Here is a 14,876-nt window from a genome sequence, read left to right as displayed (position 1 = left end):
GAGACTCTAACACTGAGCTGCAAAGAAACAAGTGTACCTAGATGAGGTGACAACATAAAGAACATACTTTAGATTCTGTGAATTTATGGCTGAATGCTGAACTGCATGTTTACTTTTTTAATGGAGTGTTGAAGTCACTGTGAGTCTGTAAGCAGGAGGAGGACCAACAGCTTCAGTAGGAGGGACTCACACACACTGACATGCACTCACCTCCGCTAACCTGCACTTACACACACTAATCTGCTCTATGATACGCGAACATGCACTAACTAGCGTTAAACTGCAGCATGTGCTAACCTGCCAACATTCTGTGGGAGGTAACCGTTCCATTAAAAATCAGCATTCGCTATTTTTCCTGTTTTCTCTGATTGTAAACTGAACGTTTTTGTGTACTGGTGATTCTAAATGGTCCGTAGGTGTGAATTTGAGTGTGCTTGGTTTTCTGTGTCTCCTGTGAAGCCCTGTGATAGACGCTGACCTGTCCAGGATGAACCCTGCCATCACCCTAAATCAGCTTAAACAGACTCCAGCCCCCCACAACAGAGGAGAAAGTGATGGCGGCACGGATGCTCAGACCAAAACAATACGTTTAAATATGGAATGAATTTAGTGCATTTTTCATAAATTTCCAGATTCTCCATTTTTTATAGTCCAAGACGTAAAAAATGTAAGAAAATAGTGGAAATAATTTCCTGAAGCACAAATTAACAAACTCCAATGTTGTTTTGTTGTTGTTGTTTTTGTCTGATCAGCACTCAAAAGTTGTGGGTTAGCCCTAACCCAAGTTGTGTTTAATATCATATAAAACTGGGAAACCAGCAAATAATCAGCTTTAATAAGCTGATGCCAAATAATTCTAGGGGTTTTTTTTTCTACTTTTTTGAAATATTTTCCATTTGTTCAGTATATAAAATGTCACAAACAATAAAATAAGAACATTCATAGATAATAATCTTCATAACTGCACAAGCTGGTTTTCCAGTTTTACATAGTAAACTGTAAATGTTTGTACTTCTGAGTTCAGGTCAGGCAAGAACAAAACATTTGAATATGCAGAGGTGGGCTTCAGGGAACAACTTCACTATATCTGACATTTTATACGCTGAACAATAAGAAAACTGACAACAATCTTTTTACGTTATTATTGGTTGACCTGAATTCTCAGATATCTGTTTCCTAAAGCTGAGCTGGCTTCACAACTTTCTATGATGTTAAACTGGATGAGTGCTGGTCAGACAAAAACGAGACACTTCAATATGGGAAATGTTACTTCTTCTGCCATTTTATACACTGAGCTATAAGAAAATAAGAAAATGAATTTGGTAAAACTCTTCATAACTATCTCTTCATATTACAGACATTTCTTCAACACTGCCTACAACTCATAATTCTCCTTTTTCTTTCAGCTCCTTTCCGCCTTATTTTATTTAATTACTTATTTGTTATCATTTTTGTTTGTTTGTTTTGTTGTTACCTACTTTGTAAAGAGTTTTTGAGTATCTTGAAAAGCACTAGTATCATGTATTATTATTATTATCTTTCAACTTGTTATGTTGTTGTTTCGTTGTTTTTGTTTTTGTAATAAAAATGCTCTGGTATTAGCTTTTAAAACGTGCTAAACTCAGCACTTTCATCCTCAGACAAACACCAGACATCTGAACATGGATTTCAGGGGAAAAATTCACTATTTTCTGACATGTTGACTCTGTTCAGGACATTTGGGGTCTTTTGTATTTTTTATTCTTAAAGATTTTTTGAAATATAAAAAGAGGGACATTTGTCATGAAATTCATGACAAATACGTTGACTTATCAGAATATGTATTTAACATAGTATAAAAGTCTATAATGAATGCCAACAACTATTTTGCTCATATTCTTTCTTGGTGTCGAATGAACCCAGAAAGACCTTCTATGTATGGCAACATGACAGTCCTGAACAGGGTTAAAGACTCAGCAATACGAAAATAAATTAGCAAAATCTTTCATTATTTATTCATTTTTCTGCATTTTTAAAGCAAAATGCCAAAACTCTTGTACCGTTTAAATTAAGGTGAGTATTTGCTGGTTTCTCAGTTTTCTATGGCAGTAAACTCAACACTTTATTGTATTTAAAGGGAATTTTTTTATTCATTACAAAATTATTCAACACAGTTTTATACATATAACCTGTAGTTTCACAAGACACCCTGGTTGTTTGGGCAAGTGGAGACCTACCTCCTGTGTGTTTGTCAGACTGTGCAGCAGGCCGGCCGGTCTGAGCGCACATGCTCAGTGAGGTTATTTTTGCGCACGGAAGCTTTAAGAGCGCAGCGGCTGGAGGCAGACGGCAGCAGAGAGCGGAAAGCAGCTCAGCCAGCACCGGAGGAGGAGAGCGGAGAACGGAGAGCCGAGCGGACCGTCAGCCCGCAGATGAGCGGCCAGTGACAGCCGCAGACCCGGCTCTGCGCTGGGCACCCGGAGGGAGCGAGGCGCATGAATCTGTGCCGCACGGCTCTACTCACAACTTCGCCTCCATAGACTCTTTCATTTCTCATCTTGTTTTCTCGTTAATTCACCATGGTACTGGGCAAAGTGAGGGCCTTGGCGGTCTACTTTGACAGCCTGAATGAGAACAACCTGCCGGTGTTCTCCGGCGGAGACCTGGTGTCCGGCCGGGTGGTGGTGGAGGTGACCGGGGACGTGCGGGTGAAGAGCCTGGACATAACCGCCAGAGGAGTCGCCAAGGTCCGCTGGACGGAATCTCGGAACGCCGGGGCGAACACGGCTTACACCCAGAACTACACGGAGGAGGTGGAATACCTGCACCACTACGACACCCTGATCGGAGAGGAGAGAGGTAGGAGCCCGCAAACTTTCCTCATTACAAACTTTATTAATGCAGAGGGCGCAGTCATGTGTCAGCGCCGCACACATCCCTGACAGTGGTACTGATGCAACAGCTGATCGTCGGCGCACACATCCTCCCTGCCAAAGCACGCATGAATTATTTAACGAACCCGTTTCATAAGCGTAAATTAACGCCCCAGAGCCGCACGAAGGAGGCTTTATTTGATGTTTCTGCACACTCTGCATCCTCACATCTGCTCCATAGAAAAAAAGTTCCAATCGGCGTTTAAAACCAAAAAATCGAACCAAAATCGATAGCGGTCGATGGCGCTTCGTGTTTTTAACACAACATTAGCGTAAAAGTGATGCGCAACGAAAATGTTCATTGGTGACATCCTGAAGTAGACTAGCTCAGGCAACTCCCTTTGTTAGAAGCGGTTCAAACCTGTTCAGAAACTGCCAGAGAGGGAGGGAGGGGAGGAGGGGGAGGAGGGGAGGCAGACTGTGGAGTAATATCTGAGCTGCTGCTGCTGCTGCTGCCTCCAACACGTCCACTACTACCTGCGCTGCTCTGTTGCGTTTGTGATGCAAATGAGTGAAGGGACAGTTGGATGGAAACATGATGTAAATATGTGGCTCATCAGCCTCAGCGGCCTGAGTCCAGTCTGGACTCTGCAACAGGATTCATTTCACCATGAGGACTCCAGTCGGCTGCAGTCTGTCATTGGAGTCAAAGGTGGAGGCTTCACTGCTTCTCCACTTCCAGGACATTTTTGTTAGACATTCAGACTTGACAATGCATCAATGAATCAACGGGTTAGTTGTCAGCTATCAAATAAACCACCAACTAGTTTGATTATCAGTTGGAGTCATTTTTAATGAAAAACCCCGTAAAATGTTTCAGATTTCTGCTTCTTAAATGCAAATATGAACTATTTCACAAGTCCATTAGTCGTTTACATCATTTTAAAAGACAAATATAAAACTTTTGCTCAGTAAATGCTCTTAAATGTTTGAGAATAAACAGTTTTGAAGTATTGTTTTGACAGGACAGGATGTGGAGCAGCATCACCTTAGACTCCAGGATGCAGCAGTTTCCATCATTTTCAACAAATAGTCAATGAATCAACTTACTTGTTGGCAAATGGAGCGACGCAAATGTATCTGCATCAGAGCTGCAAATTTCACTCAATTAATAGATTAGTTCCTGATAATCAGCTCGTAGGTTTAAGTAATTGTTAAAGAAAAAAATGTAAATTGTCTTATTGCAGCTTCTTAAATGTAAATATTTTCTGGTTTCTTTCCTCCTCTATGATAGAAAAGTGAACATCTTTGGATTGTGAATAAAACAAGACCTTTGACATTCTGGGTTTTGGGTGTTGGGTCCATCAGGTTTCTGTTTCTGGAGCTTTTGTTTGCATCACACGAGCTTCGTCTGCTGATGTTATGATGTCATGTTACATGAATTGTAATAAAAGACATTAAAATGAGATAAATGTTCACATTCAGGAGCATTTAACCACAAAAGTTTTGGCTAGTTGCCTTTAAACTTGAGTAATCGATGAATCGGCTACTTGTTCCACCGCTCACCTACAGTTAAGTCACTCCTAATGCCACGGGAAATGTAGCAGTTGTTAAAAATGATGAAACTGTAACATCTTGCAGACCACGGTGGCGTCCTCATGTCTTATTTTGTCCAAGAAACAATCTGAAACTGCAAAATGTTCATTTACAAGACTATCAGAAAGATAAAAACCAACAAATTCTCATTCTCAAACATTTGAGAGCTTTGACATAAAAAAGGTTTTACATTTTTCTTTAAAAAAAATTAAAATGTAAACAATTATTTGATGGTTAAAGTCGCTGCAGGTTCATTTATGTCGTTCCATATTACAGCCAGTAAATTAGAACAAATGCAATGAGTTGAATAATGATTTAATCATGTTTTAATATTCTGGTTTTTACCACGTTTGTGCCTTGATATCCAGAGTTTTGACACCTTGGCACAGCAATAACCAGATTATTTGACACTTTGGTGCATTAATGTTGATGCTTTTACCAGCATTGTCATCGTTTCTTTGCTCTACGATGAAAACAAGTACAAATGCCTGTTACAAATGACAGACGTCTGGTTTTGTGTGAACAACAGCAAAAAAAATGTAGAGATGTTCAGTTTGCAGCAAGAAAAAGTCACATTTAAGAAGCTGGAACCAGAATTATTCAAAAATAAAAGACTAACAAGAAATTGGTTTTGAAAGTGGAAAAAAATCCACTGTGCTTCAAGTAAAAGCTGCAACTGAAAATAGTTTTTTTTGACATTTTTTGTAACAATTTATTATTTCTAATTCCCTTACAACTGAAGTGGATCATATAAAGTTTAACATGTCTAGGTTTTTAGGATTTTGTGAATGTGTTGTATGTTTAAGACTCATATATGACTTATTGAGTGCCTAGTTGTGTACCTTATCATCTGTACTTACATAGAGCTGTAAACATGTGTGCTGTTGTCAAGGGCAAATGTCTCATTTGGGACAATAAAGTATTAAAGTATCTTATTTGATAGGAAGCTCAGGAATCTGCTTCATCACTTACAATCTACAGTCGTTCTTTAGCTCACGAGAGATGACGTGACTTAATACAGAAAGAGAAAATAGTCAAACATGATGCTGATTGTGAGTTTGAATAGTTTTTATCGTAGAATTCGAATGAAACTGGACGAACGCAGCAGAAGTTTTTTTATCTTCTGGCATCATTTGAAGTGCTTGCGTGAGAGCTGCAGGTCTACCTGGAGTTCACTGTTGGAGTACAACACCCTTCCTCTCCCTGCCTCCCCCACCTCCCCCTCTCATGCCACACACCACATGGCTGTGCTAATGTGGGCAGGGGCTTGCCGAGGCTGTACCAATCAGAGCACGGCCTGCGCTTGCGTGTCACGGCGTCATCCAATGGGAGGCCGAGTTGTAATGCATGCGTTGGAGTTTCCAGCTGGAGGAAGCTGCTCAGTCTGGTTCATACCGGTCTACTCCTGCTTGCTCTGTGTTGCCGGTGACTTGACGGGCGTGCACGCTCGCACACGCACGACAACACACACACACAGTGATACACACAGTGATACACACAGTGATACACACACATGCATGCAGGCTGTTTATGACAGCACTCACGGCAAACACACACAAACAGCAGAGATGCAGGGTGAGGTGGCAGGAAGCTGAAGTTCAGCGGGGCCGACTGGAGACATTTACACAGAATTTAAAATACAAACAAGAACAGGAGAAATGAGGAAGTACACACGAGCCGCGATGTTTCTGCCACAGGGTGTGCTGCGCCTGTTAATGCCGTTAACCAACTGAAACTGAACACTTTTATTCACATTATCGCTCACTGTGGACTCATTTTCACTGCGATCGAGTCCTGAAACAGCACAACCATGACTAGAAGGACAGAGAGAACGAAGAAATGTCTTCTGTGTGGTATGACACAGTTAGAAAGACAGAAACCAAACAAAAAATTATTTGATCATGTGTTTCAAAAAACTGAAAATACCTGAATCAACATGTCCAACATTTTCCGAAGTGTCCACATGTGTTTCTTCTAAATAAACTCTTTATCCAAATAACTAAATGATATTTATCCAAAATCACCAAAAATGTGTCAAAAACAGAAACTAGACTGACTCCAAAGTTGTGTAACTCTATGGAAACCACACAACTAGAAATAGAGAGAGCTCAGAAACGTTCAGTATAACACAATTAGAATGCTTTTAATCATAAAAAACTAATCATCTATGTTTTTGACGTACTTGTGGCTTCAAACATCACTGTAAAGTTGAGCATCCTGTAAGAGAAAAAAAAGTGAGAATATTTATTCTTTTTGGCAGCTCTGGTCTTGTGATTCTCAGAACGTTTTCTGATAACAAACGTCTTTGTGCGTTTCATTCTCCCCTGACATGCCCGTAACAGTCGGACACAAGCGCCGTGAGGTGAAGCGGAGTCCGTTGTGTAACAAGACTGCGTCACAGTGTGTGTTCACAGATTGTGTTGAGAGGGTGGAGGCTCTCTGCAGGTGTGTTAGGAAACATGTTCTTTGTGTTTCAGACGAGGACTGTCCAGAGGAGGGCATGACTGTTCTGCACGCCGGCCTACACGAGTTCGCTTTCAGCTTCAACCTGCCGCAGATGTGAGTAACGAAGTACCTTCACCCATTTAATGCTACATACAAGGAAAAGAGTTCAGCTTTAGACCTGGAGTGGATGTAAAATTGATGTGGTTGCAGTTTTAAACAAAGTGTTTTTCATCCCTGAACATGTCACGTGTCTATCTCCTGTACTGATGAAGTTATGAGGCTCAGAAATGATGGGAAAAGTACATTAAAAAGCACAATATTTTCACCCACCTCTGTACTTCAAGGGTGTGTGACTGAAAATATTGTGCATAAAAAGACAAGTTATCCTGAGGAGGCCAGGTGGGAGGCTCTGAGTGATTTGAAAGTAAAAAATAAGCTCCACCTGCTGCAGCTCCAGCAGTAATTACTTAGATACTTGAGGCACATTTTGCTGATGTTGTGACTTTGAGTGAAGTAAAGGATCTGAGCGCTCAACCACAGACCACCCACGCTTTCCTAATCTCCTTCCCGTTGTTTTTCCTCCTCCGGCTGTCAGGGCTCTGGCCACGTCCTTTGAAGGGAAGCACGGCAGTGTGAGGTACTGGGTGAAGGCTGAGCTGCACCGGCCGTGGCTGCTCCCCGTCAAAGTCAAGAAGGAGTTCATTGTGTTCGAGCACATCGACATCAACACGCCGCTGCTGCTGGTATGCACATTTACTCTGATAGCACTCTGCCTGTGCAGTTAATATGAAGGTCAGACAATCAGCCCAACACAAAGTTCACAAACAAAAAGACACAAGGGTTGTGTTGCAGAAATCACATGATTTAAAATAACGATAAAATAAAATAAAAATCAAGGTATAAACAGGTAGGTGTATATTCAAAATAGTTCTACGTAAAACTGATAAAGTAAAAGTCAAAAAAGGATTTTCTGTTTCAAGTAAAGAGGGTACATAGACAGAAAGGTGGCAACAAGAGTCAGGAACTTTCTGGGTTTTGTGCTGCTGGAAACTGAGTTTACATGAGACATGTAGAATAAAGTGATTTCAATTAAATGTTATAATTTAACCTAGATTTGATGGTGATTATTTGAAAGACAAAGAATGAAAAAATGCTTCTTTTTTACAGATTGATAATTGGAATAATTTTGGCAAAGACAACATGAAATTTCTAAATAAAAAAAAAATTGTAGTTGCTGCACCAGTAGTGAGAGCAGATATATATGATCAGAATCACAATAAAAAAAACTTTATTTATCCCCGAGGGGCAATTAGGTGGGCAAGGAGCGAAACATTAAAAATGAGCAAGAGAGAGAAAAACAACACACAAAAAGGTGGGAAGGCGAAAGCAGCAGATGATGTGCAGTAGCAGGCCTGCTAGCAGTCTGAGTGCTGCTGTGGAGGTAGTAAGACAGAAGTGTTCATATAAGAGCAGAGATGTCAGCAGCAGATTATGTACAACAGTAAGTTAAAGAAAAATAACACGATTAATATTTATAAATTAAATTTAAATTTAAAAAATAAAATAAAGCTAAAAAATATCATAATACTAACAAATCTACTACTACGACTAATAATAATAATATTAATAATAATAACTTAAAAAGCAACAAGTATATTAAAAAGCAGCAATTAAAACATCAGTTTGAACAGCAGAATGTGCAGAATGGTAATACTGCACACAAAAAAAAAATTGCAGAAGATCTTCTGTTGTACAAAAAAAAAAATGAAAGTGGGCGCCACTATAGCTCACCTGGTTGAGCTAGTGTCAATGTGGAGGTTATGAGCTCGAATCCCACTCATGGCCGTTTTCTGCAGATTCTTCTCCCCCACTTTCCTGTCTCTGTCTTAACTTCACTGTCAAATAAAGGCAAAAAGGCCAAACAAATCACATTTAAAAAAAACTAAACAAAACTGTGAAAGAAGCCTTTAGCCATTTTAGTCACTTTTGAAACTTAAAGTACTTTTGGTTTGTAACACTTCTGTGCTTAAATACGAGTTTGTGTTCAGGAATATTAAAGTAGTTTAATTTGTTGTATCAGATCGACGTACGTCTTTTCTTGTGAAAAGAAAGCTAATGTTTTGTTAAACTTTGAACTTTTAACGGTCAGGAGTGGATGTGGTTTTAGTGTTGTTGCTGTGGTTAAATCAGATGCCGTGTGTTTCCAGGCCCCTCAGGCCGGTACCAAGGAGAAGACACTGTGCTGTTGGTTCTGTGCTTCGGGCCCGATCTCCCTCAGTGCCAAGATTGAGCGGAAGGGCTACACACCAGGTGAGCAGCGCCTCCTCCAAACTACTCCCGCCCTGTTTCTTCTTCTTCTTTTCTCCCTTTACTTTTCACATTTCACTCATGTTGCTTCTTCCTCAGTCTGACGGACTGATGTCTTCTCCCCTTTCTCCAAGGTGAGTCCATCCAGATCTTCGCCGAGGTGGAGAACTGTTCGTCCCGCGTCGTGGTGCCCAAGGCAGCACTCTACCAGACCCAGACCTTCTTCGCGAAGGGAAAGGGAAAGCAGATCCAGCAACTGGTGTCCAACCTGCGAGGAGATCCACTGCCGCAGGGCAAGAGCCAGAGCTGGGAGGGCAAACTGCTCAAAATACCTCCGGTGTCGCCCTCCATCCTGGACTGCCCTATCATCAGGGTGGAGTATGCCCTCGTGGTGAGTTCAGCCTGTTTCTGCATGTGGTCTCATTCAGGGACAATCACTTTTAAAGTAGTTGATTTGACTCAAAATCCATTCGTTTACTACGAAAACTTGTTTTTACAAAAAGAATACAATGAAACGCTAAAAACAAGCAATAACCTGCTATTAACAAAAGACGAACATCCAAATAGGTGACTAATATTGAACAGTACTGAAAACCAGCTCATTAAAACCTACTGCTATTGTTCAAATAACCTGGGAATAACTGTTTAATAAGCTGCTCATAACATACTAATAACCTGTTGCTCCAATAACATTCTGCACCTACTGTAATTAGCTCACAACACATTCATCATCTTGCCAATAAGACAATAAAATCTGCCAATAGCTTAGTAAATACATGCTAACAACCTTTCAACCTGCCAGAAACATCTTGAGAACTTGCACAAAACCATTCAACATGCTATTAAGTCCTAAAAATCTTTATGTGCCATGACAAACTGAAACTGCAGTCATTAGGAACTTGGCAATAATACTTGACTAATTGGCTAAAAACGTGCTAATAACTTGCTAATAACCTGGTAATATTGTGATATTAACATACTTAGAAGTGGATAATAACTGGCCTATGATATACTAATATTGTGTTTGCAGCACAGTAATAACTACCTAACTGCTTGGTAACTACTAATAGTATTCAAACTTTGTACTTGTTAATAACATACTTAAAGCAACACATACCCTGCTAATAACTTGGTAATGACATACTATTAAACTGGTAATAACCTCCCAGTAACACACTAAAAATGACGACTAGTAGTAATCTGCCAATAACTTCATATAACAAACTTAAAAACAGGTAGCAACTTTACAGTGACATGCCATTACCCATAAAGATTCATTTTGGAAAGTATGAAAGTTTTTGGCAAATTATATGTATAGTATAATTTGCCAAAAACTTTCATACCATACTAAATATACAGCTATTTATTGATCACCTGCTAATAGTACAGTTACAGCTACTGGTACCTTGTTAGTAACCCACTAAAAACCTGCTGATGACTTAATAAACCAGCAGTCCAATGATTTATCGACAACCAGCCAATAACACATAAGAAACTACTAATAACTTGAATGTCATAACCTGCTACAAACACAATCTACACTACCAGAGACCCCTCCATAGTTTGTTTTCATTGTTTTCTGCTGCAGCTTCTGTTAAAAGTAGACAGTTTTGTGTAGCCAATGCACATTGATAGAGAACAAAGGGACAGATTATGTTGTCCCATAGTGTGATACTCGGAGTAAAAATCGTGGACATAACACAGCTGAAGGCAGAGACATGTTTATGTTGATCATGCAGCCTTCAGAGTTTCTATATGAGCCACCACAGATCGTGTGTCAATGAACATACTGAATGTGATGGATGTAAACAGGCAGAACGGGCTCCACGTAACTCAACAACACATTTCTGTTTCCCGCCTGCAGGTGTACGTGGACGTTCCCGGTGGACTGAATCTGTCTCTGTCGTTGCCGTTGGTGATCGGGACCATCCCTCTTCATGCCTGCGCCACCCGCACATCCAGCATCAGCAGCAACTGCAGCAGTCTGAGTTGGCTGGGACTGCCTGTGAGGCCTGAAGGTGTGTAGTGTAAACACGGCAGCAGGCATGCATGCTTTCCTTTTTTTTCCATGTGCATGTAGAACATAACGATCTCTCACACCCATTTGTTTACTGCAGCACCGCCGAGCTACAGCGAGCTGGCAATATCAGAGGCTCACAGACGGGATTGTCTGCAAGGCTTTGATAGGTCTGACGGGGAGGGAGAGGACCAGGCATCTCTGCTAACATACATCACAGAGTTCAGATATCTGCCCCCACCACTCTACTCTGAGGTACAGTGAGTACGCACACACACACACGCACACACACACACACACACGCACACAGAGTCATGTTTCCAGACGACATTTAACTGACTTAACCTAACTTTACCCTGATCCTAAACCATGTCCTCGCCAACCTCTCCAAACAGATTAATGTCCCAACACGAGTAATACAAGTTTACACAGACACACACACACACACACACACAAAAAGAGTCCTACCAGTAAAATATACAAAATGTCTTGTTTAAATGCAATTTAAAAGATCACCGTAATGACAAAAAATATAGTAATAATCAAAAAACAATACCCAAAAACATTAAAATATGTTGTCAAGTGCAATAAAATATATGCAACATGTCATGTTTGGATGCAATAAAAGACATAAATGAAAATAACATAAATATAATAACCTGAAATAAAACTCTAAAACAACTAAACACATTCAGACTCAACAAAAAAATATATAAAATATCTTTTCAAGATGCAGTTACAATAAAATCACCAAAAATAACAAAAACGCAAATACAAAGCATGCACTATATTATATTAAGATGTTTTTGTTTTTTTTTAATCAAGAAAAATAACTGAAACATAGGCAGTCAAAAAATAATGAGAACAACTAATTTTCTTATTAAGGCTTAATAAAAAAATCTAAAAAAAATCTTACAATTTATTTAAATACATATAAAATACATTTTAAAAATGCAATAAAATATGCAAAATATTACCTTAAAACAGAATAAATCATATGCAACACATCTTTTAGAGATATTTTATTACCAGTAATTATTCAGTTGCATTTTAGTAGATTTTTCATTGCGTCAATAAAATATAGTAATGTAATAAAGAGTTACATTTTTTTTTGCTTTTTATTGCTGTATCATCCTTTATTTGTATTTTTTGTTAACTACTCATCTCTTATTTTGTCTTATTCAGTTGTTTTAATGTGCATTAGTCTCTAAATCTGTTTTTCACGTCCTATGTTTTGTCTGTCACTGATAAAACACAGCATCTGAGTTGTCTGAAGAGTTTGCCTCCATCAGCAACCTGTAAACATGCAGCTCTGTCTCCCCCCAGGTCGACCCTTACCCCGACTCGGTGGAGGTGTGCGGGGCAGCGGACGTCAGGAGACCCGACATGTGTCCGTCCCGCTGAGCGACTTCTGCTCAAACAAAGACATCGTCGCCCTCAGCTGCATAACCAGCTTCTCACCAGATTGTAAAAGACCACAAATAATCCGGCTGGAGCCTCTTCGACCGAGGAAGAGTCCGCCAGCAGAGCATTTGGTGACCATGGACCAGGGATTTTGAGCCACGCTGAATCCTCCATATCCTGTGCTCAAGACGAGGCAGAAGCAAACATTCTCTGATGCCGCTGACAGAACTCACTGCTGGTGGCCAGAAGAAGCCTCCTCCTGCCTCACAGTAAAGTTTGCACATGCCGTAATTACTGTTTTTCTATCAGTGGTTTTATATTCTGCAGATTGCCGCAGGCCTATATGATAGAGTAGATTCTGTCCACAGATGTAAACACAGATATTGTGCTCTGAATGGCTTATTTACAGGACAAAAGCTATCTTCAGCTAAATGATAGTTTGAGCTCAGTCATCAGACTTCAGGTGGTCTCTCTCTCTCTCTCTCTCTCTCTCTCTCTCTCTCTCTCTCTCTCTCTCTCTATCTCTATCTCTCTCTCTCTCTTTGAGAACAAAGCTAAAAAGTAAAAAAAATAACACAAAAAAAAACACGACGTTTCTGATGACAAACTGCATCAACGACCACCTCGAGCGCAAAAAAAGTAAAGCTCAAATTGTGTGTGAATGTGTGTGTGAGAGAGACAGCGAGCGTGTGTGGATTTAAATGACCAGGTGTAGAGACAAAGCACAACTCTGACCAACCGAGATAAAGTACCGCAAGTCGCCTGTTGGTTTCCGCTCTGAACTGAAGCTCCTCTTTGCTGTAGATTTTTCCAGAACGTGGATGCTAAGAAGCTTCGCAGACACAAAGGCAAGGCGTTAAAGATTAATGTTTACAGATGAATATATCAAATTGAGAATGTTACTCAAACATGACTTCTTCCACCTAAAACTTCAAATTACCAAGTGCAATATATTTTTGTATTTGTGATTTTTTTGCACTAATTTTTCATATACTCTGTTGCTGTTTATTCCATTTCTGTGCATTATATATTATTGTCATGATCTTATTGCTGTCATGATCAACTTTTGATAAAAATAAAGTTTATTTTATAAAATAATGAGGCAACTCGCAGTATTTATTTTATTTTTCTTAATATCTGTTGCTGTGACAACCAGCAAACCAGCAGTGGGTCTCAGTCAAATCTAAAGTCACTCACATTATGCATCTATTTTTAGATTCAGTGTGACTTGAACTTTCGGATAGTATCATTATCTCCCTTGTACTGCACATAAACACATCCATAAATCTGCCTAAGTATCCTGAGGGAAAGGGGCTCCTCATGACTGCAGAACTTGCCTGAGAATATTCACAATTTTAGGTTTTCCTCAGAATCTAAATAGTGCAGCCATGGTTGTCTGTGCATTCATGGCTAATTCAGCAGTTTTATTGGTGTCAGTGTGGTCGGATGTAAAGTAAATGTGGTGTATTTACTAACAGGAGAATGAATCAGAAAATCTGACTTCTACCAGATCCATGACTCATTCAAATTCGATGACACAGACACCAAACACACATTTTTACATTCAATATCAGATCTAATCAAATGGGGGAAAAAAAACATTGCTCATATAGCGAATCGTCCCATTTATACGTTTTATTCAGTGTCACAACAATTTTATTTGTATAGCGCAGTTTACAACATATGCCATCCCACAGTGCTTAACATCGTAAGGTTTATACCAACAATCTAAAGTTCTCTTTGGACTCCCTCTGAGCCAGCGGTTGGGACGGGGGGCAAAACATCTCCTGAAGAACCAGGCTCACGAAAGACGGCCATCCGCCTCGACTGGTTGGGGTGAGAGTGGGGATGAGAGGGTGGGGATAGTTGGACAGCAGATGGAGAGCAAGCAATAGAACAGAAAAATAAATATTTTGGGGGTCGGTGAGGCCAGTGGCTGCAGATTAGAGACATGAAGCTCCGGATCCAGAGGCGTCCACAGGGACAACAAGCACAGGACCTCAGGGGAACAACAATCCAGTCCCGGTCGTCTGTACATTCGTGGGTTTGTTACCAACAGGAGCTGCTAACGACTAATTAGGCTACTTTTAATGACACCAATTTGCTCAAATGTAAACTAGGTCAAGGCTTAATTACTTGGAGTCAGAGCGTAACCTACAACTCAATGAATTTATTGCAACTTAATCAAAAATCAGGATTTTTCTTAAACTCAGTCAAATCTGAATACACAGACATCAAACTCATATTTTCACACT

General features: G+C 40.0%; 1 protein-coding gene across 1 annotated transcript; it reads left to right on the top strand.

Annotated features, from left to right (window-relative positions):
- The first annotated feature begins 2,149 nt into the window (after positions 1–2,149).
- LOC103375382 (arrestin domain-containing protein 3-like) lies at positions 2,150–13,719 on the top strand. The gene is made up of 8 exons (XM_008305647.1): positions 2,150–2,838; positions 6,926–7,007; positions 7,489–7,636; positions 9,101–9,203; positions 9,335–9,591; positions 11,065–11,218; positions 11,318–11,472; positions 12,544–13,719. Exons 1-8 carry the CDS (start codon positions 2,559–2,561, stop codon positions 12,619–12,621), a joined length of 1,257 nt encoding a protein of 418 aa, XP_008303869.1. The 5' UTR covers positions 2,150–2,558; the 3' UTR covers positions 12,622–13,719.
- Positions 13,720–14,876: the final 1,157 nt, after the last annotated feature.

Source organism: Stegastes partitus, unplaced genomic scaffold (genome assembly GCF_000690725.1).
Source record: "Stegastes partitus isolate 25-593 unplaced genomic scaffold, Stegastes_partitus-1.0.2 Scaffold2573, whole genome shotgun sequence".
In the NCBI taxonomy this organism is placed as follows: Eukaryota; Metazoa; Chordata; class Actinopteri; family Pomacentridae; genus Stegastes; species Stegastes partitus.
Note: the sequence above shows the minus strand (reverse complement) of the source record. Positions and strands in the feature narration are given on the sequence as shown.